Source organism: Desmodus rotundus, chromosome 8, assembly GCF_022682495.2.
Source record: "Desmodus rotundus isolate HL8 chromosome 8, HLdesRot8A.1, whole genome shotgun sequence".
NCBI lineage: Eukaryota > Metazoa > Chordata > Mammalia > Chiroptera > Phyllostomidae > Desmodus > Desmodus rotundus.
The window spans coordinates 128,947,175-128,972,812 of NC_071394.1; the positions used below are offsets into that span (position 1 = coordinate 128,947,175).

The 25,638-nt window shown below is 50.4% G+C and overlaps 2 protein-coding genes and 1 pseudogene across 5 annotated transcripts in view; 1 reads left to right on the forward strand and 2 right to left on the reverse strand.

Annotated features, from left to right (window-relative positions):
* The first annotated feature begins 13,364 nt into the window (after window positions 1-13,364).
* On the forward strand, window positions 13,365-17,805 carry RTP3 (receptor transporter protein 3). Its single transcript, XM_045199880.3, has 2 exons — window positions 13,365-13,634; window positions 16,344-17,805. The coding sequence occupies exons 1-2, from the start codon at window positions 13,468-13,470 to the stop codon at window positions 17,086-17,088; spliced, it is 912 nt and encodes a 303-aa protein (XP_045055815.2). The 5' UTR covers window positions 13,365-13,467; the 3' UTR covers window positions 17,089-17,805.
* A 140-nt stretch (window positions 17,806-17,945) lies between these two features.
* Window positions 17,946-25,638, reverse strand: part of LRRC2 (leucine rich repeat containing 2) — a 29,163-nt gene continuing 21,470 nt past the window's right edge. For all 4 annotated transcript variants that reach the window (XM_045200198.2, XM_045200200.3, XM_045200199.3 and 1 more), the window contains 3 exons: window positions 23,710-23,865; window positions 20,880-21,016; window positions 17,946-20,202 (listed from right to left, as the gene is read on the reverse strand). In XM_045200198.2, the coding sequence (XP_045056133.2) occupies window positions 20,153-20,202; window positions 20,880-21,016; window positions 23,710-23,865 (343 nt within the window). In that variant the 3' untranslated portion in view covers window positions 17,946-20,152. The remainder of the gene's footprint in view (window positions 20,203-20,879; window positions 21,017-23,709; window positions 23,866-25,638) is intronic.
* LOC112310010 (U4 spliceosomal RNA) lies at window positions 19,288-19,394 on the reverse strand (annotated as a pseudogene).

Below are 25,638 nucleotides of genomic sequence, written 5' to 3' on the forward strand. Positions count from 1 at the left end.
ACCAGTGCTTTGAACTGTGCATCCGATAGGTTGGCTATCTCTTCCTCGCTTAGTTGTATTTTTTCAGGAGCTTTGAAGTGTTCTGTCATTTGGGCCATTTTTGTTTGTTTGTTTGTTTGTCTTGGCGCATCTGTTACTTTAAGGGGCAGAGCCTTAGGTGTTCACCGGGGCGGGGTAATGCTGGTCGCTGGGCTGTGACGCTGTACGTGGGGGAGGGGCCGAGAGGGAGCAATGGCGCCCGCCTCACTCTCCTCGGATTTCAATCTTTCACTCCGATACCCACAATCAAACTGGGCCACTCTGGTGCTGGTTCCCAAGTAAGTGGGCCTGTGCACACTCTAGGCCCCTGTGGGTCTCTCCAACAACCTCTCCTGTGAGGCTGGGAGTCTCTCCTGCTGCCGCCCCAACCCCCAGGGGCGCTTTCAATCAGAGGTTTGAGGCTTTATTTCCCCGAGCTGGAGCCCTGGGTTGCGCAGCGGTCTGCTTCGCTGCCCGCCGTTGGTCCTGTTTATCTGTGGGCGAATGTGGTGCCGCAGGGTGCTACCCGCCACCCTGCCTGCCCCACTCTCCGCCACTCTGAGTCCGGCCCTCTGGGTTTATCTGTGCCAATGTGGGGCCGCAGGGTCTGCTAGTGCTCGGACTGCCTGCGCCATTTGTCCCACACTCCGCCAGTCTCAGTCCCGCCACAGCCACGCGAGTCCTCTCCACCCCAGTGCCCGTCTCCGCCCCTCCTACCAGTCTGGATGAATGTTTATTTTGTATTTCCTTGGTGTCGGTCCCCCTGGCTGTTCGATTCTCTGTCAGGTCTGGTTGTGCGAGGAGGCGCAGTGTGTCTACCTGCGCCGCCATCTTGGTTCCTCATCCCCACACTCAAGAGGTGAAATCATGACTTTGAATAAGCATCCAGGTCGGCCAAGCCAACATATTTGAGAAATGCAGGTATAAGTGTGTGTACAAGTTGCAGGGTCGGATGGGGGGTTCCCGTTATTGTTTGGCCAAACTCCTGTGAGAAGAGATGGCTTTCTCCTCGTTCTCCCTCCCACACCCTCCCCTCCTCCTCTCAGCCCTGCCGCCCTAGGAAGGGCTGCCCTCGACCTCATGGCTGTTTCCGTCTGGCCGCAGACAGCGGGCTCATACACAGCGGTGTAAACCCATAAACGTGTAATTTAACGAATGACCCCAAACACTCAGGTAACCACCACCCAGGTCAAAAGAGAAAACATTGCCGATGTTCAGAATCCCCTCATACCTGCAGCCAAACCAGCACCCTCTCCCCATCCCCCACATTAACCGCTCCCCTGATTTCTAAAGCTAGGGTTCATTTGGCCTATATTTAAACTCTACGTAAATGGAATTATATATTGTGTTTTCTTTGTATCTGATTTCTGTCACTCAACATGTTTGTCCGGTCATTCATTTTTTTCATTTTCTATTTCAGTTTCTAATAATTCCTAGTATTAGAAGTACAGTCAGTTTGGTATCATTAGCCTTACACCTTGCAGCCTCATTGAACTCACTCATTAATTCTAATTACTTGGGGATTTCCGCAAACACAGTAAGGGGCGCTTCACACGTGGTTTCTCACCGCTTTGCACTGGAAGCGACTTTGGGCGCAGCGCTGAGTGGACGTGGAGATAGTGGGGTCCAGGTCAGAGAGCTTTCAGCCTTTCCCCCGTTAAATGTTTATAAATCAAGGCATCTCCCCTCAATGCTAGTTTTTAACATGAATGAATGTTGCCTTTCAGCATCTGTTGACCTAATCTGGTTTTTCTCTCTTGGGATGATTGCACTGATGGATTTTTTAATGCCACACCAGCCTTATCTTTCTTTGTTAAAAAACTTGGTGGGAGGAAACTGCAGACAACTGTACTTGAACAAGAGTAAAATAATTTTTTTAAAACTATTATAAAAGAAAACTGTGTGAGTGTGGGGATATATATACATGTGTGTATGTGTAGAAATACCTTTGCCCAGTCTGGTAATACTCAGCTTTTAAAAGTAAATTTTTACTGAAGCAAAACTTCCACAACATAACGCACGGACAAATCATAAGTGGACAGCGTGACGGATTTCGGAAATCTGCACCCTTCCCTAGAAAACAGCTCCCAATTGGAGAATCAGACCATCACCAGCCCCCAGGAGCCCCACATGCCTCCTTCCAGTCGCCACCCCAAAAGGTAACCAACCACTCCCCTAACATCTCACACAGTGTATTCGTTTCGAGTGCTTAAGGTTTTTATAAACAGGACGAAATAGAATGTATCTGATTTCTTTGGTTCGAAATTTTGTTTAGGAGATTCTCCAGCGTTGGTCCTACAAGAAATAGTTCTTACGTCTTCCTTGCTTGGGTGCTCTTTGTTAGTGTGAATATACCAAACACTATCTTTTTCTTGTAGCAGCAGACACGTGGGCGATTTCCAGTGCCGCACGATCACCGTGGTGCCGCTGTAAACACGCGCCTGTCTCTGGCGGGCACACACACAGCTCACACTGCTGCTGTAGAAACTTCTGCCGAACTTCTGCAGGTTTTCCAGAGCCACCTGCGACAGATGCCCACCGACGTGGGCGAGTGTTCTGGGTGCTTCACGCCCTTGCCAGAGCTCTGGATTCTCTGCCTTGCTGTTTCAGCCATTCTGCTGAGGGTGCCGTGATACCGCATTATGGTTTCAATTTGAGCTTTCCCCGATGCCTCATGAAATTGAGCACCCATTCATTGGGGGGGGCGGGGTGGGGGGCATTGGGGCGGGCATCCTCTTTGTTCATGCAGCTGCTCGTGTCATTCACCCAGTTTTTAATTGCGTGCTCAGTGTTTTTCTTCTTGGCTTCAAGTTCTTTATATAGTCTTCAAAGCACCTTTTCCCTCCAGTTCCCTCCATCTTGCCCTGTGCTCCTCTTCCCTGGGCTCAGTGCTTCCCAACCCAAGGCCATGCCCCCTTTCCAGGTGAGTCCCTTGTCTCTTCCTTCAGTCACTAGATAGGCTGGGGCCCAAAAGGCAGAGGCGGTGATGGGAGTAAATAAAACGGCAGACACGGAGTCTGCGGTCAGCTCTACCTCATACCCACCTCCCAGACCTGGGGGAATATTTCACCTGTCAGCTTCGGTGTCCCTGTGTGTCTGCTCTCTGCCCCCTCTTCCCTCTGCATCTCCCATCTCCCTCACCACCCCTGCCCTCTTCTCTCAGCCCCACTGTCCCTCAAACTTCCCCTCCCAGCAACCTCAGCAACCTCTTGGCACTTCCTAATCTGTCTCCCAGCTTGCTGCCACCCAACCCTCAGTGCTTCCCCTGCTCCACAGCTGTGCCTTCTCCCACCCCTAAGACTCCCTGGGCTGTAGGGGGGCCTTCCCAGAACCCACGTGGCCACTTAGTCACTTCCCCAAGAGCTGAAGGTCACTAGGTTGGTGCCTAAGGACAGGTGATGGACTCTGCTTATCAGCAGGCAATGGCAGGGGCTACAGAGAATGCCAGGGACCAAGGGGAGAATCCAGGACCAGCTGGTTCTTAGCCATCATCCCTGGTGACCAGGGAAGGTGCAGCTTGATGAGGAAGCAGCAGCAGGAGGCAACATGGCTGCCAGAGGACCAAGGCGGGGTATAAAAGCAGAAGATGGCTTGGAGAATGAGGAACCGGTGGGCAAAGCCTGTGGGCTGGCAGATGAAGCAGAACCTGATGGCTATTTGGAAATGGAGGAAAGAGTCAGGGAAGTGAGCAACTTCCAGGATATTTGGAAATATTCTGGCTTGAGGTTGTTCCTATGAAATAATTTGACCAAAAAAAATTAGCCTCAGCTGAATATTTCCTTTGATGCCATTTTAAAAATGGCATCTCCAAGCCCAAGGGGGCGTGAGGCCTGCCCAGGCCTGCCGTGCTAGGGCTACACAGAATCAAGCTTCTGACTCCACGCTGTATTGGGGGATGGGGTCGGGAGCTTGCTTCAGTTCAAAACATCCTCATGGAACATCTACCCTGGGCCAGGCCCTCGTCCAGTGCTGGGGTCATCAACATGAGGCAGTCTCAGTCCCTCCCCCAAGGACAACACGCAAGGGAGCAGGGAGTTATCGCCACAGGGGAGCGGAAAATGTCCAGGAAAAGGCATGGAAGACCTGTACCCAAGACCTTATAATGGAGGAGGGAGTCTGCCTCCCCTCTGTGGCAGCTCTGGAGGGGGAAGAGAAAGCCCCCCCCCTACTCCTTCACCTTGGCCTCTTCCAGCAACCTGTACAGGGTGGGCTTGGCTGGAACCAAATGACTGAGGGGGGAGTTACAGGCACCAGGAATAGGGGGCCCTGTGGGTAACTGGAAGAACTTCCACCTTTACTCTGGGAGAGTAGGAGCCATTGGAGGGAGCTGAGAACAGAGAGAGAGAAAGGGGCAAGGGAGGAGAAGAGAGACAATTGTGGAGGTTCAGCGATAATCCAGGAGGGAGATGAAACAGCTTAGTCTGGGGTGCAGCAGCAGGGAAGCGGGAGATGGGTGGGGGCCTAGACATGTCTTAAAGGTGGAGCCCACGGGATTTGCTTACAGTACTGAGGAATGCAGGGTGTGAAGATCAGGAGTGGAGGATGGCGCCAAGGTGCTTGGCCTGAGAAGCCAGAAGGATGGGCTTGCACTGAAGGAGATGGAAAAGACTGTGCGTGAAACACCGGAAGAGGGTAGACCAGATGTCCCGTTCTAGACATTATCAGATTGACAGGGCCTTGGGCCTCTGGGTGGATGGTGAGTAACAGAGCTCCCTAACTCGCTGCCACTGAGAGTGCCACTGGTGCTGCGGATGTCAAAGGGACAGGTCTAGGACTTCATTTAAAATTCTTTTTTGAGCCATGGGTCCACTTTCTCCCCAGGCTAAGGCTGACGCCTAATTACACAAAACACCGTGTCTAACTACACAGGCTTGTGAAATGCTGTGCATCGTGTCTGTGAATGTTCTCACATCTGGGGACTCTAGGACCCCGCAGCTTCTCTAACCACCCCTTCAAGCCCTGCTCTGACCCTTCCGCCCCCCCCCCCCCCCCCCCCCCCCCCCCGCTCCCCACTCCTTGCTTATGGTGGTGGGAGGCAGACCACACCCGTGCAAGCCCTCAGCTCAACGGCACTGTCGAGGACACCGTGGTTCCTTCCTGGCACATGAGCTCAGAAGGAGGCTGAAGCTTTTCTCTGCACAGTCCACGTCTACTGCAGAGCCTGCCTCTTCGAGTTTCACGACGCAACCTCATTTCTGGTCGACCACTGACCACAGTCCCCAGGGCCTCTCCCTGACAGAAGGAGCAGGAAGCGTTGGCCCTGGGTTGCAGGGAGAACAATGGGTGCGTTCACAAGCCACAGAAGGGTTTGTGTACGTTCTGGACAATATTTATTATTCTACAGGCCACTCCGTTGCCCACAAATGTCAGTGCACCAAAGAATTTATTGAGATTCACCTGGGCAGTGACGCAAAAGATGTGAGAATTACGCCTGTAAGAGAGGCCTCAAGAAGGAAACAGAGCTCCCTCAAACTAGGCATCTGCTCCAGGGGACGGCCTGGCCCAGGCTTCCTTCCAGGTGGGCCGGGGGCCTGAAGCTTTAAAGGACAGGAGACCTGGACATCAGGGACACATCTGCCAGTGGAAATGCCCCCAGCTCCCCTCTCCAGCCAGTCCCCGTGTTATAAAACCCTCCCCTATGGCCGCTTCCACATCACCAGCATGGAAGGACATCACTAAATTTGGATTTAGGAAGAGAGGAGTAATGTGACATCATACAGTATCCCCACCATATGCAGACAATAGGTGTACGTCACCTCAAGAGCCACAGAAATGCATGGGGAGAAGGTCAGAGCGGCCAAAGTTGTTCAAATCTAACAGCCGGTTCTCAGGAGCTGGGATGAGCCAGCTCCCGCACAGCTCTGCCTGGGGCCAGGTGACACATCGCTCGGTACACGCCCTACGGAAGCGTGTGTGCACCAAAAACATAAACAGGAGTGTTCATAGGCACGTTGCCCACAAACAGCCAACATGTCTCTCTGTGGCGGGCGGGTGCTGGGACAAGGAAGCGAACTAACCAATGAGAATGAACCACGTGCCACTAGCTGCTGCCACACAACTGCAACGTCGCGCAGACCAAATCCCGAGCAGAAGGGGACAGGCGCAAGGGAGCACCTCCCACCTCACCGCCCTTATAGAAAGCTCCAAAACCGGCCCATCGGCCTATGATGTCACATGATGGGAGAGGGGCAACTTCGGGGCCGAAGGGCAGGAAAGTGATTAACAGGGGCAGCGGGGAGAGTCAGGCTTCAGGGTGCTGCTCACTCGGGTTTTGTCCCCTGAGCGGGGTGGCAATTACACGAAGGTGTTCATTTGCGATGACTCACCCAGCCCGCAAACCCTGACCCACCGTCTCTGAATGTATGCCCTACGCCAGTGAAAAGTCTCTTTCAGGCAGGCCCCAGCATGGAGGCGTGCCTGTGATCGCGGCTCTCCCGGTCGGCCCCTCAGTACCCCCAAGTGCTGCCCTTGCTCGGGGGTGTCAGGAATGCTCCTCCAGGAGGCCCCCTGCAACCCACAGAGCAAAGCTTTTCTGGGAAAAACAACCTCCTCCTTCAAACTCCAACCCTTGTCGATGGCTGAAGAGAGAAGGAAGGAGGGGGGAGGGGTGGATATTTGTAAATGAACGGAAGTTATGGTACCCGAGTCTCAGTGGGATGGGTGTTTGAGATGGAGCATAGGCTGGTGGGCAGTGGGGTGGGGGGCACGGGAGGAAGGACAGGAGGGGGGCGGCGGGGGGGCAGTGGGCCATGGGAAGGAAGGAGGGAGGGAGAGAGGAAGGAACAAAGACGTTCGGCAGACACTGCCCAACACCCGAGCACAGCGCCAGGCCCTGCTGTGGGTGCTGTGTGTACGGGACCCTGTGGGTCCACAGCGGCCCCTACAACAGAGGTCGGTCGTTCCAGCATCCCTAGAGCCCATCTCACGATGGGGAGGCTCAGGAGGGAGGCGAGTTTGGAGCACCCTCCAGCCTGCTGGAGGCTCTGAGAGCTGTGCTCTCCTCCACCACTGGCCCCTAGAGAAAGAGGGGAGTAGCAGTGTCCCTGCTGGAAAATGCATGTCCCTACTGAGAAGGCAGTACCCAGAAGGGCCTGGAATGTTCTGCCCCAGAATGTTCTGCCAATGTTCCTCCTCCTCCCACACTGGCAGCAAGCCCTTATGACCTGGGGCCCTATCACACCGCTGCCAATCAAGATTAGCTGCGGTTGATGAAGCAGGGACATCAAGTTGATGAAGCAGGGACATCAAAGGACCCATGGGAGGAATAAGGAAACAAAGGAAAAACAGAGTCCAATGTCTTCAGCCAGTGCTGATACACGAAATAGCGCTGTCTCATGTCATACCCCCACCCCACCCACCTCCAGTCAGGCAGGGCAAGAACCTGCCACTTTGGGGCAGAGAAGCCAGCTCTCCCACCCCCTGGGGTCTGCAGAGGGAGCTCTGGACTGGACAGAGTCACCACGCCCTGTGGACCTGGCCGCTGAGGCTGGCTTCCTCCTGGCCCGCCTCCTGCTCTCCCAAGCCCCTGACAGCTCCCAGAGGAGCGAGCCATCTTCCTTTTCTCCTGTTGATTGGATTCTGGATCAGGTCAGACCTCAGCCCAGGGTGCAGCTAGAGTTTCGGGGATCAGGGGAGCTGGTCTCAGAAAGCTCGGGGTGCAGCCTGGCTGAGCCAGAGGCAGGTGCCTGGGAGAGGGGATAAGCCCTGCTGGCTGGGCTCCGGCCTTGTTCTCCCGGAACCTGGCTGTGCTCTGGGCCCAGACCAGCCAGGAGGGTGACAAGACACTGTTCCCTGGGATGGGAAGCAGAGCTCTCTGCTGGGGAGCAAGAGTGAGTAGGAATGAAGGTTCTGGGACAAGGAAGCAAATGGCGGTACAGGTTGTCCACCCACAGGTCCCAAGACAGCTGCTGGCAAAGGAGGACCATCTACTCGCTTAATGTCAACCCTGGGGACACAGAGGTCACAGGCCGAGGTTTGTGGAGATCAGGATTCTGAGGACCCAACTTGAGTCCTAGAGAGAGTAGGGGCCCCCTCGGAGGAAAGAGGCTGCAGGAGGGCCGTGTCACGTGGAAGACCCTCAGCCCTTCACAGAACCCTCTGGAGCTGACTAGCTCCTCTGCTTCCCACAGGTACCAGCTGTCACACAAACTGTGGCTGCCATTTGCTAGGCATAGAAACCAAGTCGGGTCAGTGGCCGACCCATCGTCACTGGGACCAAAACCTCCCAATGGGGTCCAGGTATGTGCTGCGGCCACAGCATGAAGAGCTTCCCCTTTGTGCCAATGTGTGAGGGGCACTCCCATCCATGGCCCGGGCTCACATCTCCCGGGAGGCGGTGGGAAGGAGGCAGTGGACTGTATCAAACCTGGGGGACTCTGGAAAGAAAGACCAGGGCTGCCACCCTCCATGCAAAAGACTCATGAAGGAACTTAGAAGAAAAATCCTCCCGGGGAATGTCCCTCTGAATCTTTGAGGGCCTGTCGCAGCCCCAGAAGAGGCCCAGAAAGGTGAGGGGAGAAGGAGGGAGTGGACACAGGCATCTGGGTTCCGTGAACCAGGGAGGAAGGGCCTGTCTGCGCCACCAAGCTGCTCTCCTGGGGCCACACTGACAGACCCCTGCCCCCAGGACAGAACGAGGAAGCAGCTCCCAGGTTTCCTGCCTTCTGACTGCCCGGAGAAGTAACGCCAGGGCTGGGGGACATGACCTCAGACAGGGTCAGTCACCTGGAGCTTGAGGATGACATAAACCAGCCACCAGAGGAATGGCAGTCTCCAGCTTCCAACAGTGCACCTGAGCTGTAGGAGCAGCATTTCTAATTCTTCAGACTGAACCTCAGTTTTCTCACCTCTAAAATGGGGGTAACAGGCTTCTGGTCAAGATGTCAACATAGGCAGACATGACTCACCACCTCCCACAACCACATCAAAATTACAACTAAATATAGAACAATCAGAACCAGCAGAAATCTAATTGAATAGAAGTCTGACAACTACAGAATTGAAGAAACCACATCCACCCAGACTGGTAGGAGGGGCGCAGACATGGAATGGGCTGGCCCCATACCCACGTGGATAAAAATTTTGGAGGGATATCTCAGGAGTGAGGAGTCCCAGACCCACACCAGGCCCCCCAGCCCAGGGTTCCAGGGCCAAAGAGACAAGTCCCCACAGCTTCTGGCTGTGAAAACCAGCGGGGATTAAGTCGGTGGAAGAGGCTGCTGGAGCCCTAAGCAGTTCCTCTGGGGAACCCGCACACAGACTCACCTACTCAGGGTTGCTCCGTCTGAGCTCCAGCACTGGGGTGGCAGCTCGAAGGGTACCCGTAGCACACAGGGAGAGCCTGAGGTGTCTGGCATTGGGTGAGCAGAGGCCATTGTCCCTTTGCTGAGCCCTCCCCCCAACAGTAGGCTGGTGCCATATCTGTGATTCTGTCAACCTGGGTAACACTGTGGCCCACCTTGGAGATCTACAGAGGTTCCACACCACCCAACTTACGGACCCACCCAAGCTGCTTTTCTAAAGGAATGGCTCATCTTGGTTCCTAAATCCTGTTGAACAAGGAACAGCTGGCTTCAGTGAGCCCTAGCAGCAGCCATATTAGAGTCACAGCTTGGATTCACTTGGGAATCTGCAAGCCCAACACAAGTAGCAGCCATCTCAGATTGCTTTCTAGCTCAGGCAGGGTAGCCCAGGCAAAACACAGGTGGGGATTGACCTTGGTCTGTACCACCTGAGAAACCCCAGGGCCTGCATACCCAGTGGAGAGCTACAGACCACATCGGAGAACCACCACCCTGCCCCTGCACAGCTGGTCCTCCACAGAGGGCAGAGATTGGTGGTAAGTGGTCACAGCCGATCCTTGCAGCTGACTGGCCTGGGTAAATCCCTCACATTGACCTGCCAACAGCAACCAAGGCTCAACTACAAGAGGAGGGTGTACTCAGCCCACATGAAGGGTGCATCTCAAGTACACAGCCTGAGTGACAGGGGAGGCTGTGCCACTGGACCCTACGGGACACCTGCTACATTAGGCCACACTACCAAGACCTGGAGTTAAAGCAGCTCTACCTAATACATATAAGCAAACACAGGGAGGCTGCCAAAACAAGGGAACAAAGAAAGATGGCCCAAATGAAAGAACAGATCAAAACTCCAGAAAAAGAGCTAAATGAAATGGAGATAAGCAATCCATCAGATGCAGAGTTCAAAACACCGGTTATAAGGATGCTCAAGGAACTTAGTGAGGAGCTCAGCAGCATAAAAAAGATCCAGTCAGAAACGAAGGATACACTAATTGAAATAAAGAACAATCTACAGGGAAACAACAGTGGAGTGGATGAAGCCAAGAATCAAATCAATAATTTGGGACATAAGAAAGCAAAAAACAACCATGCAGAACAACAAGAAGAAAAAAGAATTTTAAAAAAATAAGGATAGTATAAACAGCCTCTGGGATAACATTAAGGGGTCCAACATTTGCTTCATATGGGTGCCAGAAGGAGAAGAGAAAGAGCAGGAAATTGGAAGTCTATTTGGAAAATAAAGAAAGGAAACTTCCCTAATTTGGTGAAGGAAATAGACATGCAAGTCTGGGAAGCACAGAGAGTCCCAGTTAGGATGGATGCAAAGAGGCTCACTCCAAGACATCATTATTAAAAAGCCAAAGGTTAAAGATAGAGAATCTTAAAAAAACAAGAGAAAGAAGTCAGTTACCAGAAAGTTGCCAGATGGAAGGTGGGAGGAGGAGAACGGGTGAAGAGGTGAGGAAATTAAGAGGTACCAATAGGTAGTTACAGAATAGCCATGGGGATGTTAAGTACAGTATAGGAAACCGAGGAGCCAAAGAACTTACACTCATGACCCATGGACGTGAACAATGGTGGGGGGATTGCCTGAGGGAGTAGGTGGCACTGGGGGGGGGGCAAAGGGGGCGTAATCAGGACAACTGTAATTGCATAATCAATAAAATATAATTTTAAAAAATAAAATAAAATGGGGATAATAATCTCTCAGGATTGTAGTGAGGATTAGATCATTTATATAAAAAAACAAAATTTGGCACAGGTAACTCACAATGTCTGACCCAAAGAACTGTTGGTTCCAGTCTTCCTTTCTGCTCTGCCTGCCACCCCCCAAAAGCTGCACACGGCTGCTGCGATTCAGCCCCTCAATACATGATAGATGACTGAGTGAAGGAATGGTGGGAGGAAGGAGGCAGGAAGGGGGATAGGCCCAGGGAGGCAGGGAGGACAAGAGGCAGGGTGGGAGGGCGTAGGAGGAGGAATGCTGGTCAGTAAGATTCCACTCCTGAATTCCTCAGAGCCTCCCTGGGAGGCTCCAAGTGACCTAGGACTCCAGGCCCAGGGCTCTTCCCCAACTTCCCCGCACCCTCCTCACCCCACCCCACCCCACCCCACCCCGCAGCCTCTGTCAAAGCACTGCAGACTTCACCAGACTTGCCAAGGGGGCGTGGAGGTTTCCAGGGAGAGCCTGGGCTGCCTCACCCACGGGGCAGGAAAGCGCTTGAAGTTCCCAGACGCCTCTGCAACTGTGGTACTGCACGTGTCTCCTCTGTAGTGGCCCTACTACACCCCAGAAGGGACGAGTGAATAGGGGTCGGGAAGTTTTGTGGACGTGATCAAAAACTATGCTTCTCTCTCTCTCTCTCTCTCTCTCTCTCTCTCTCTCTCTCTCCCCCTCCCTCTCTCTCTGTGTCTGTCTCTGTCTCTCTCTCAAATAAACCAGACCCTTTCCTAAAAGACAGAGAGCTATAGGCCAGGAAAGCTGGATACCCCTGGGAAGGGCAAGCAAGCAGAAGTCCTATTTCCAATGCCCTCGGTGGGGCTGGGGATCGGAGGCTGAGGCAGCCAGGGTTCAGGCCTGGTGGGCATGTTCAGGCCTTTACTCCTGAAGGCTTTAACTCTTAAAAATAAAAATCTGAGGGGTCTCTCCAGCTCAGCCAGGTCCTGAAGGTGGCGGGTGGGGGGAATGCATAGCAGCAGGCCCCCACTCTCCTTCCCCGAGACTCAGACACAGCCCAAGGGGCTCCTGGCACCCCTTCACCCAGCTAACATTTGAGGGCTGGGCTTAGCCAAGGATATACCAGTGAACACAGGTCCCTTCCTTCCTGGAACTGACTTCAGGGGGCACTGAGAGGCAGGCAGACAGATAATATAAACATCCTCGGCCACTCAGAAACATGATTGGAACTGTTGAAAAATAAACTGAGGCCTATTACAATTTCTAAGAGTTCATTTGAGCAAAAATCGATTGCCATGAAGCAACACCAAGCCGGAAGTGGTTAGGAGTGCTCCCCCTACAGGAGCCGGGGGAAAGAAGGATACAGAGCAGGTGTGGAAGCGAAGAAGGAAGTTTCTGACTTGGCTATAGCTGACAGCCTCGTTGGCTGTTTGTGATCAGTTGTCCTCAGCGATTTGATTCCGTGAATTTGAGGCATTTGCAGGCTTAGGTTTGGGTTTGCTTACGTAGGCCACCAAAACATTACAGCCACCTCTGTCTAGGGGCTCCCTTGTCTCATCCACTCAACACAGCCTCCGCCAGCAGCCACGTCCAGAGCTTTCGCAATCACTGCTCCTCCTTGCGCCTCACCGCATCCCGGCTGGCAGGGTGGATCCTCGGGTCACAGCAGGCAGTGGGGCAACAGGGCACCACCCCTTCTCTCTCACACTCTGGGTGTATGTCCCTAGAACAGGTCCTGGAGCTTCTCCTTGAGGGGGTGGGGGATGGTGGAGCACTTTGGGATGAAGCCAGTGGCCCCTCACCCAGGCAGGGACCTTGTAGCCACATCTGGGTGCAGGGACTGCCCCAGCTTCTGTCTCGAATGGGTGGAAGATTGGGCTTGGGAGTCGCCATGGGCAGCTGAGTGTCTGCGAAATACCATCCTACAGAGTCGGGACATGAGAGAGAGGGAAGGGGGAGTAAGGAGCAGACAGCAGGGACACAGGACTCAGGGAAGGACCCTCGGTGACTGCCCTGCTTTGCCTGTCTCCTCCTGGCTGATGATCACAGCAGCCAGGTGGGTAAGGATTTCAAATGTGAGGACTGGAAAGAGCATCCATGGCTGTCTCCACCACACACAGGGCCTCGGGGGCGAAAAGTGTGTCCCAGGCTGAGGGGAGGCAACAGCAGAGCCAGACTGAGATCCATCCTCCTGACATGGGGTCTGGAGCGCTCCTGGGGTAATAATTTGATGAATACAGTCATGCATTCCCTATCTTTCCTGTGGAATGCCCTGCTGTTCTCTGAACGCGGAGCCAGACTCAGCTGAACTTTGTCCTTTGGGCAAAAGCTTGGTCCACAGGCCCCGTCCAGGTACATAAAGGCAAGCAGGTGCGAGCCCCTGATCTCTAAAGTGGGAGCCCTCGTGTGCTGCTAGAGATCCGCCAGAGCCCAGGAGACCCTGACGCCCCCTGATGCCCCCAGCTCACCATGCCAGCAGCCACAGGGCAGGACGTAAAGGTGTGGCAGAAAGTGTTTCAGGAATTAATTCAGGAGGTGAAGCCGAGGCACCAGTGGACACTGACGCTAGACAAGGACCTCGTTCCCAACATCCTGCAGCCGGGGTGGGCGCAGTACCAGCAGTGGGCCTTTGCCAGGTGAGTGGGGGAAGGGATGGTACATGTTCCAGAAAATTCTCCCTTATTTCTTACTGTGTATACTGCTTATTTTTCTTACTCCATTCATGCTTACTTGCAAATTGAAGAGTACAGGAAGAAAGGTGCCCATCACCCAAGAAGTTTTAGCGTCATTAAAGATTGTTTTCTTATTACATAAACCCCAAAACAATAGCAGGACTGGGCACCAGTGTGGGCAAATGCCTTAGATACAGAGAAATCAGCTGCCAGGAGTGAGGACAAAGAGCAGAAAGGCCCCGGGGAGCTGGAGGAGCATATGTCTACAGACCTGGGTCCACCACGGAGCCGATGAGGAGGGGCCTCTCCCACTGAGGAGACCCGCCGGGGAGGAGGCAGAGAACAGGAGGAGCTGAGCCATACACAGCCGTCTCAGTCCTCTCTGCTCTAACGGAATCGTTAGAAAAATAGGAGACATCCCGAGTCTCATCCTCTCTTTCCCAGGTGGAAAATCAGAACCCCCAGGATGGGGGTCGCCCACCTGCATGGAGGATCAGGGCCCGGGACTGAGACGAGGCTTGTTGCCTGCCTGCTGCCCCCTTCCTGGAAGGGGGTCTGAAAAGAGGAAACAGCTCTTCTCTCCTTATAACCCATGGTTGTCCCAGGCCAGCAGCTGGCATCAGAAGCAGCTGAGCAAAGTCTCAGCTCTTTTTTTGTTTGTTTTGTTGTTTTTTGAAAACTTTGAACTCTGAGCTGACACACCCCCAGCAGCAGAGGGGGCAGGGGCTGCAGCTCAGAAGAACAGGGCTCAGGCCCCTTTGCCCCAGCGAGGTCCTCTGACCCCGGGGTCAGAGCTGCTAGGCATCTTCCCTTCCTTTCATCCTCACGTTCACCCCGTGAGGCGAGACTAGAATGAAGATACAGAAGGGAGCCCTGACCAGTGTGGTTCAGTGGGTTGGGCATCATCCCCAAAACTAAAAGGCCACTGGTTCGATTCCCAGTCAGGGCACATGCCTGGGTTGTGGGCCAGGTCCCCAGTTGGGGGCGTGTCAGAGGCAACCAATCAATGTTTCTCTTGAACATCGATATTTCTCTCCCTGTCTTTCTTCCACCCTTCTCCTCTCTCTAAAAATAAATAAATAAAATCTTTTAGAAGATACAGAAGGAAAACCTTAACTGAGTCTTACCCAGCCCCCTCTGATTCACCCTCCCAGGCTCCAGGGGCCCCTGCATCAAGTCAGGCCAAGGTTAGGCTTGGCTGCTGCGACAAATAAGCCCTGCAGTGTCAGTGATTTAACCTAACACATGGCCCCAGGTTCACCGAGGCACAGGGCGGGGAGAGCTGGGAGGCCTTTCAAGGGCTTCGGTGCCAGGTCTGGAAGCAGCGTCTACCACTTCGGCCCACATCCCATCAGCCCCGTGCTCACGTTGCTGCAGCCTCACTGCCAGAGGACTGCGAAGTGGGAGGGAGGGCGAGGATAACTTGGGGAGCACTAAAGCCCCCGCCATACAGCAGCCCTCTGCTCTCCCGTGTTTCCTATCCTGGGTGCCGCCATGTGCTTCCCTGCTGTCTCCCCTCCCTCCATCTGTCCCGACGGGGATTTGTCCAACTGTCTTAGCTCAGAAAGTTGCCCTCCTCCCTGCTGCGATGAAGGGCCATTCTTGCGTTCCCTGTCTGAGGCCCGGGCATGAGGAATATGCAGTGTTTTAGGCCACTTTGACCAATGCATTGGGTCGAAGGGGGCAAAAAAGAGAGAGCTGGCCATGGTGCCCTCCCAGTAATATGGCAGATTGGGGCAGAGAGCAAAGCAACACCTGTCCATAGGACACTGGAGCTTTGAGGGTCCCTCCCTGACCCGGGGGCCTATGAGTTACTGTCTTAGTCTTCTGGAGCTGCTATGAAAATGTAAAAATAAATAAATAAATAAAAATTTAAAAACAGAGGCAGGCCTGGCAGCTTATAAACAACAGAAATGCCTTGCCCAGGGTTCTGGGGGCTGGAGTCCAACATCGGGGTGCCAGTGGTCAGGTGAGGGCCCTCTACTGGGCCACAGGCTTCTTGGTGTGTCCTCCTGCAGCAGAAGGATGTAGGGAGCTCTGTGGGGTCTCTTTTATAAGGGCACTAATGCCATTCATGGGGGCTCCACCCTAATGACCTAATCACCTCCCGAAGGCCCCATCTCCTCACAGCGTCAGCTTGGGGTTCGGATTTCAGCACGTGAATTTGAGAGGAAACACGCATTCAGCCTGTAGCACTTACCATGGCCCGCTGGTATCCGTTTGTGGGTTTCACTCAGGGTTCCCGGGGGCTGATGTCAGGCTCCCGGTGCACTTGCGGCCTCTGATGCACCTCAGTCTACATTTGAAGAAGCCTGGTTTTGGAGTCAGGTCACCAGGGTTCTTTTCCCACTGAGTCTCTGGGCCTGACGAGTTCCAAGTGTGTGCCTCGTGATGTCTAAAATGATCACATTGGACTGCAGAGGTGCTTGAGATCCCTTTCAGCTCTGACAGCTTGTGATCTGCCATCTTCACGATAGACGCCTGTGGGTCACAGAGCACGTTGGTGGCACAGTGAAGAGAGGAACAAGCGACTCAGTGATTTCTTCCCCCACTCCCCCATGAGCCCAGTCTGGCCATGTCTCTGTGAGGTCGGGGCCCCCTTCTTTCCTCTAGCGCAGCCCCCAGTTCGGCCACACTGAGCCAAGCCGAGGGTCTCGTTTTCTGTCTCCACAGGTTCAAGTGCTCCCTGTGCTCTCGCAGCTGGGCCTCTGCCCAAGTGTGCGTCCTTTCGCACATGCACTGGAGTGAGACAGAATCCGAGGGCCAGGTGAAGATGAGGATCTTCGCCCAGAGATGTAAGAAGTGCTCTCGGCCTCCTTTCGAGGCTCCTGAGTTCACGGAACAGAACAGGTCGAGGGTGCTGAACAACCTGGTGCTCCGAATTCTCAAGAGCTGCTACAGGGAAGGGTCCAAGCCACTGGAGGAGATCCCCGCAATCAAGGACGTCGCTCTTGAAGGGCCACACGATGCGAACAACTGTGAGGCGTGTCTGCAGGGCTCGTGTGCTCAGAGTGGGCTGGGTCCGGCCAAACGGTCACCCGTGTCCCTATCACTTCCCGCGATAAGCTCACCTAATGGCGGGATACCCAGCTATCAGCCTTCTCCCACAAGCAGCAGTACCCCAGGGGACGCGGCCACAAGGAACGCCAGGGTGAAGAAAGGAAAGGGATTTCCCAACCCCCGGTTTCCAGAGCCCCCGCTGGCTAGGAGTCCCAGAGCAAACACCGCCTGTGGGACAGAGAGTATAATCCACGTCTCCTCGATTGAGAATTCATATCCCCACATGGTCTACAATCGCACGCCCTGCTATTCAAATTCTGGTTGTGATATTTCAAATATCTGTTGCTGTAATTCAAACATGTGTTGCTGTTTAATCATTGTAATCTTAATTGTGGTCCTGTGGTGGTCATTTTCTTAAAAACCACTTTATGAACTTCAAAAATATTGTGCTCAGTTTAAAAAGTCAGACCCACACAGTCCTATGTTGTATGATCCCATCAATGGGAAATATTCAGAACAGGTCAATCCAGAGACAGGAAGCAGATGGGCGGCCACAGTGGCTGGAGGAGAGGGGAAGTAGAAGCCACTGCTTAATCTGCCCGGGGGTTTTTGTGGGGGGGAAGCAATAGCAAAAATGTTTGGGAGCAAGAAAGAGTGGGTGGCTGCACTACTCGTGAATGCACTAAATGCCACTGAATTGTCCCCTCTAAAATGATTAATTTAATGTGAATTTTAAGGGTTAATTTAATGTGAATTTCACCTCATTTTTTTAAAAAAGTGCTGAAATGTCATTCATTCTCTGGAGAACTGAGAACGGGGTGTCTATGGCTCACAGAACCATTTGGAAATCTCAGGAAACCCGGGGACCTTCTCGCCAGAACATTTCACCCCACCCTTGGACGTCCGCCTGTGGAGGCATTTCTGGGCAGGAGCCTTGGGCTGGGTTCTAAGCAGTTCCCTCCACAGTGGGGTGCGCGCAGCTGGGGGGGGTGATGCAGGACCAGCTGTGAGGTGGTGGAGAAAGCCCTAAACCTCCATTTAACTCTTCCTTATACTTTGCCATTTCTTGTCGCATGTTTTATAAGGTATGTTAATACATTAGTGGGAGGATATACTCTATAAAGAAACAAATGCATCTGGAGTGCGTGCTCAGTCTTTCATTGATGGGTTAGACAACTAAAAACCCTGGAGGACCCCAGTTCTGCAGGGCCAAGTGCAGACCTCTGGGTGTGGATTCTCGCCAGGTTTCTGGAGCCGAGTAGCTTTTTTAAAAAAGTTTCTGTTTGGATTCATGAGAATAATTTTAGGACTCATTCTCACATCTTTTTTACCTGGAAATATGACGCTTTCAGTTTAGGTGGCTAAAATTAAAGCAATGGTCACTTCCCGTGTATACTTCTTTTCCCTTCCGCACCCCCCACCCCTCCTCTGTCACCTGCCCCTCCCCGTCACTCCCGCACACACAGAGTGGCCAGACCCAGCCCTGCCCTGCACCCTGGCCGCACCCTCTGGAACCATCTCTAGAACTTTTCATTTTTCACAACTGAAAGCCTGTACCCATTAAACAAACCTCCTCTTCTCCCTGCCCCAGGCCCTGCTGACCACCGTTCTTCCTTCCGACTCTAACCCTCTGACTAGTTTAGATGCTTTCTGTACCTAAATTACACAGTATTCGTCTTCTCGTGTCTGGCTGGCTTCACTTAGCCTAACGTCTCCAAGCCTCATCCATGTGGTGGCACGTGTCAGAATTTCCTTCCTTTTTAAGGCCGAATGACATTCCTTTGTATGTATGCACCACATTTTGCTTGTTCGTTCCTCCACCGTAGACACGTGGGTTGCTTCCGCCTCTTGGCTTGTGCGTAGTGCTGCTATGAACTCAGCGTATAAACATCTCTTTGAGACCCTGCTTTCAGCTTTTGGACATACAGGGTGGGGAACAAGCAGGTTTACCATTGTTCGTATGGAAAATAACGCAATAATTAATTAACAATCATACAAGGTTAAACTCTACGTTTAGTGTACTCACGACTGTAAACTTACTTTTGCCCAGCCCTGTACACTCAGAAGTGACACTGGCGAATCCTATGGCATTTGCATGTTTAATTTCCTGAGGAACCACCACACTGTTTTCCTTCCCAGACGCAGCATTTTGCAGTCCCACCAACAGTGCACAAGGGTTCCAAGTCTCCACATCCTTGCCACACTTACTTTCTGTTATTTTTTTAATATAAATAACAATGATACCAATAGGTGTGAGGTGATATCTCAATGTCTTCGACTTGCATTTCTAGAAAATATAATTTTTATGGTGCAAGTTTACACTTGAAAGAAAATATCAGAAATAACACCTGCACATCTCAGCACAGAGAGGATTACTGGGAACCCAACAGGACCACGTGGGTAACATCCTCAGACCTCTGTTCACGTTCAAACATCCGGGCACCGTCCACAGATCCGCACTCGGCACACTGCAGGGACTTCAGTGTGAGAGTGGGGCCGAAGACATACGGGCACATGCCTGAGAAACGAGCGTGTAAGGAAGCACGTGTGTCCCAGCAGCCTGTAAACAGCCGGACATGGAGTGACCTGTGAGGTGGGGAAGACGTGCTGGGTCCGTAATACGTTCATCGTGCAAAATTTTCAGATCTCTATGATATGTTCAATTAGCAATAATCGCGCCTCGGATAAACCTCATTGGCTACGATACTGCCACTGCGCAAAGCTGATGATATGTTCATTAAGATGCATATTCTACTTTAGAATCTGTCTGTATTTTTATTGCTATGAATAAAATAGTATCTCTACAAGCATTGTATTCAATGATATAGTTGTTTGGGGTATTATATAACATGAAATCATTGTATATCAATGCAGTATTTTTTATTTATGTTTTAAAAGATTTTGTTTATTAATTTTTAGAGAGGGGAAGGGAGGAAGAAAGAGAGGGAGAGAAACATCAATGTGTGGTCACCTCTTGCGTGCCCCCTACTGGAGGCCTGGCTCACAACTGAGGCATGTGCCCTGACTGGGAATCAAACCGGTGATTCACAGGCCAGCACTCAATCCACTGAGCCACACCAGCCAGGGCTTATTTGTATACATGAACACCAAGACAAGATTTTTGCACAAAAGACTGGTTTTATTGAAGTAAAATTGACATAAGTTCTGGACAGTCAATTGGTATGAAAGCGCCCATTTCCCTCCCCCGTTCAGATATATTTCCATTTGACTATAGATAGCATAACCTTGCCGTGAAATAAAATGCCAAAATCATTCAAGTGGTAAAACTAATAAATTTGAATTACACTGGAGAGTGATATGTAAACAATTTGAAATTTGAAAATCATTTTTCCAAACATTTATGGCCACGTTTCTGGCCTTCGTGCCTAAGTGCAAGCCATCACGCCTCTGTGAGCCGACCACAGCACGAACATGTACAGCGCCGCGGACAGGGAGGAGCTGCAGGCTTCTGCGGGACAGTATCAGAGCTGAAGGCTGAAAGATACTTTGGTAGTATAGCTGGGAACCGATTCTGTAATAAAAGGAAAACATATACTCAACCACTCTCCTTTCATTATGGAGTGTAACTACATAACGTGAAGAACAAAGACGGATTTACGCCTTTTTCCTGTTTACACATTCCTGTGACGGGAGGAAGGACACTTGGGAAACAGCCACCGGGAAAAACACTTCCCGCCCTTTCCTGTGGCCGCCTTGTCCCTCCGTGGTTATCACCGCCCCGTGGAAAACCCACACTAAACGGGTTGATTGCCTCACCTGCCATCTCGTGTTTTTGCTCTGGTGATTTTGATATAGGTGTACCCCGATTTGTACGAGATGACTTTCTCTAATGTTGAATTTAAGTGGATTTTGAAATGGAATTTTATTGTCCCATTAACTAGGATACTCTTTCGTCAATGGCATTTAGTTTAAAGCTCATTTATAATGAGGAATGCACCCCTCGCATTGTAAGTGTATGTTTCCCTGTCAAACAGGTGATGGTGTAGCAAGCGTTCAAGTGCACTAGGCAAATCGAATATTTTAAGGAAAAGGATCTTTTTTTTTTGGTAAATAGAAAAATAGTTTACAAAGTAAACTGTGCCTCACCAGTTAACTTTTTGTCAATTTGTCTTGTATCAACACATATGTTGCATGAGTTCATGGAATTCTGTATATTCATTTGAAATATTTTAACTATGAGTAACCTACCTCTTTCTTTAAGATCTTCAATATAGGCTTTCATAAATTCTTTATCAAAGTGTTGACGATCTCGCTCACTTTCCACCACTTCGTCCCCATCCTGATACTGGGTCTTATCAATAGGATTGTCCATAAGGTTTACAAACCTATTCAAGAAAATACGGACAATGTCACCCTTTTCCCTGTTCATTTTTAACTGCAAAAGTCCCTCCCATTGGAATTCGACCTTTGTGGTCCTAAATCCCAAGTTCTTCCTTATTCTTCAAAGTCACAGTTGACCACATGCAGTTAGCATCACCAGTGGAGTTCCACTGTGGGACAGTCCATCCCCATGATGGAATCAGTCTTAAGGCAAAGGCTGTTCAGAGTTCTGATGGGGAAAATGAGAGCTACTCGGCCCCAGACAGAGGGCGATGGGTGGGGGGCCAGGAGACGGACAATGATGCTTTCTCTCAGTCAGGTCCATAAAACGGTATGATGTCTCACTACGCTTGATATTACTCCCAATTAGTGACACCAACACTTAAACAGGGTGGCTTAACGAAGAAGGATTCAGATAAAATCCACATAAAAGAGGAGGAGGAGTGGGAGGAAAGGAGGAAGAGGAGGGGAGGAGGAGGAAGAAGCTAAAGGAGAAAAACTAAAGAGGCATTTGGTTTTCTGTCTTCACAATTTCAAAAGATGTTTTGAGGTGAAGATGATACAATTAATTCAATTCAAAATAGGAAATGCCTCAGACAGTCTTTGGCTGCATGGCAGTCCCGGTTGTCTTGGGTATTAGCCTCATTCTAATTGGTCTTAGAAGATTGTATATATAGTATCTTCAATATGGGTATATATGGCATATCCACACACACCTGTCTGATTTTAGCATATATACTTCCCAGTTCATTTTTCTTTTTAATTTTATTTAATGTCTAAATATGGAGAAAGCAAAAAAGTTTCATTCTTATGTAGATAGAGCCCTTCAACTTTCCTTTGCAGTGTCTCATTGAATTGTCATTGTCCTTCCCTGCCCCCCCAAAAAGAAATCTGCCTGCATTTGATCATCCTTCAATTTTTTTTATTAATCACTGTATATGTGTATTTTTTTGACTCTGAATAATGCAATGGCACTTTTTATGTAAAGCAGCCGTCTCGTGCCCTGCCCATGGTGACTCTCAGACCAGAGGCCATCTCTCCCACTGGTCAGTCACTGTTTTAACTCATTGGACAGGCAGTATCTTATACCGCAGGACAGAAAGTTCAGTGTTGTTCAGTCAAGTTGAGGTGCTCGCTCCCTCCTCTTCAGTTCCCCAGCCTCCCGCCTCCTAATTTTGGGGATCTATACCTTTAATTTTGCAAAATGTTATTATGAAAATTTTTGAACATTCAGAAAAGCTGAAAATTCTGTCACTCTTGTTTTTCAAAATTATCAGTGCTGTTTTTAGCTTTTCTACCTTTCACATAGACTTTCAAATTCCTTTTTCAAGTTCCATAAAAGAAATCCCACCGAAGTGATGATTAGAATCATATTCTACTTAAGCATAATTTTTGGAAGAAACCACATCTTTTGATTTTTTTCAAAAAAATCATGTCTTTTTATCCAGAAAGATAGTATATCTTTCCAAATATTCAAGATCTCTTTGATTTTCTTTTGGAACACTTCTTAGTTCCCATCACATAAGAGCCCTTTTTTTCTCCTAGGATTTTGGCTACATATTTTGTATTTTGGGATTATTACTATTAATGCCATCATTCTTCCACTCTTTTTCTACAGGTTGTTTCTAAGATATCAGTAAGCTAGTGACTTTTTTAAAAGACTTATATCTAGTCTTTTTATTGAACTGTTTATTAATTCAAAGGGCTTTCATCTGGTTCTCTGAGATCTCCAAGCCCTGCAGTTACAGTGTCAGAACTGACTTCCGTTACCTGCACACAGGTTACCGTTTTTCCCCCACCAGAGGGTCCCCTCCCGCCCTTGATGTAAGTAAGCTCTGCCTGCTGCCAGTTGCCCCTGGAATGTGGGAGGGGTCCTAGGGGTGGCTCCTGCTACCCCTCCCACCGGTGGGCCGCTCTTACCCAGATGGCATTCCTGAGCCAGCCACGGGCAGTGGGAGGCCCACTCCAGTGGGAGGAGTTGGGTGGGGCAGCAGGGGAGATGTCTCACGCCCCTGCTACACCTGTGCTTATGCAGAAACAAATTTAGTCTTTCTCTTTGCAATAGTTAACCTCTTTATTTCTGTTTGCTATGCATCTTACTGCAGGACCAGAAGTAAGAAATATTCATGCTGATATGAGCAATTGCCATTGAGGGAACTGGGAGTCCCAGGGAAATGCCTCCTACACCAAATGGAAATACTTCCTTGGGGGGTGGTTAGAACAAGCAGAAGGTCTCTGGACACAGCGGGGAAGTGGCTCTCACTGGAGTGGCCTCATGAGAAGTTCCTGGGGAGGCTTCAAGCTACTGGGAATGGGCTAAATGGTCTCGGGGTGGAAGCGATAGATCTCCAAAGCTCCAAATTCTGGCAGGATGCTCCAGCAGGAAGCCAAGGGGACGACGTGCCATGGAGTCAGCTTTAGGGGAGTGACAGACCCAAGAGGCTCAGGCATCTGCCCCACTGTGCCCTCAACCAGCACATAGCATTGTCCAGAAATCCTCTGAGCTCCCCCTCCCCCGTTACACCCCGTAACTTCAAAATCCTGTAAAAAGGCATCAGAACTCCCGTAAACTGGGATCTGAGTCTCAGAGTACAAGGACCATCTGATCCGCTTCCTGAGACTGGTGCCCAGATCCCATGCTCCTCACTCCTTTCCACGTGTCCGAATGTGTCTCTACTAGGATCCCTGGTCTACTCACTTTAAAGGCGTGGATGAGTCGCAGAGGGCGGTGGGGAGTTCCACCAAATGGTCCCCGCTGACGACTAACAAGGTGAGTTTCTTCAGGTTAAGCAGGGCATAGGGAAGGTAGGTCAGCCTGTTCTTATACAGGAGAAACGTCTGCAGTTCTTCAAGCCTAAGGAGCCGGGAAAGGGATCAGAACACAAGCACTTAGCTTCACGGCGAAGAAAACCAGAGTGAATGACAAATAAATCCCAGCAGGAAATCCCGACTTAGTTTATTTTATATATGTGACCCTTAGGAGAAAGAACTAACTTTTAAAACTAAATAAAGTTGTATCAGGTGACACAATTTTTATTTTTTAGTTTTTGACTCAATGAATTGCCAGCGGAAGGCACAGATACAGCGGCAGCATAAGCAAAGCACGCACATGCAGGAGACGGTGATGGAGCCTGAGAACCAATATATCCTGCCAACGTGAGCATCTATCCTCTGTGCGCTACACCTGAGACTAACACAAAACAGTGTTGAATGTAAATGGTAGTCGAAAAGCTTTTTTAAAACATCAACATTTCCCATCCCAGCCTGTGTGGCTCAGTTGGTTGGGCAATGCCCTGCCAACCGAAAAGTCACTGGTTTGATTCCCAGTCAGGGCACGTGCCTGGGTGGTGGTTTTGGTGCCTGGTTGGAGTGTGTACAGAAGGCAGCCAATCAATGTTTCTCTCTCACATCGCTGTTTCTCTCCCTCTCTTTCTCCCTTCCTTCCCCTCTCTCTAAAATCAAAACTAAACATAAAATTTCAAAAAATCGATATATCCCTCTAAGTGCCTGTCTCATTCCAAGGGTGAACAGGGCATGGGAAAGAAGTCGTCCTAGACTTGCAGTGAAAATAAACAAATTTCAGCCAATGTTTCCTTTTGTACATCTTGAAAGCACAGTTATTCCTCTCTCATCCTATTTTCTAACTTTAAAGTAGGAAGAAACCTGCAGAGAGAAAAGGAAATGAGCCAACTCTGCTCCAAAGGCATTTTACTCTGCTCAACTCCGTGACCGCCCCGCTCCAGTTTTTTCCTTCATTCATGTGCAAAATCTTGAGCGATCCCATAAACATTTCACAAAGTCCCCCCGTCTTTCAAACGAAGACAATTCCCCTTGAGCCTCACAACCTGAGAAAGCACGGGTACACACATCGGATGTACCGGGAGTAGGACACAAAAATAGGAGATGGCCTTGAGGACTAGGCCACTTGGGGCGTCTGCGTCCTGACCGTCTGCTTCTGCTGCTTTGTGAAGAAGGTCGTGGACTCCAGGAGGCTGGAGCTTCTGTTTCAGTCACCACTTTAAACCTGGCCCACTCCCCAGACCTGCCGTACAGGAGCCCGAAAATACTGGCAGAATGAATGAATGAATGAATGAATGAATGAATCTTATGTGATTCAGTGTAGTAATTATTTTTAAACATGGAGGCTACAAGGACATAATTTGAAACCCTTACTAAGCATACCAATTTTGTTTGAAAGATTATGTAGAGTCAATCAACAGATATAATTAATAAAAATTATTCTCACCAATATCCTAAGCATAGAGTGATATGTTTCTATCCCATATGTAATCACTTTACTTTTCTACTTCTATGGAGTAAAGAAAAGTTAACGATGCCGTTCTGCTGGGGACCAAAGGAAATTAAAGTTCACCAAGGCAATGAAGATTTGTTCAAATGCATATTAATAGTGGGCAAAACTAGGTTTACAGTTGTCCATATGGAAAATAATACAATAATGAATAAATGATAATACAAGAATAAACTGTGTTTTGTGTACTCACAAGTATAAACCTACTTTTGCTCACCCCTATATATACACGAGGTCTGTCCAGAAAGTATCCAGCTATGAACTATGAAAAAGAGAGACATTTATTGAAGAAGATATAAGATACAAAAAACACAGTAC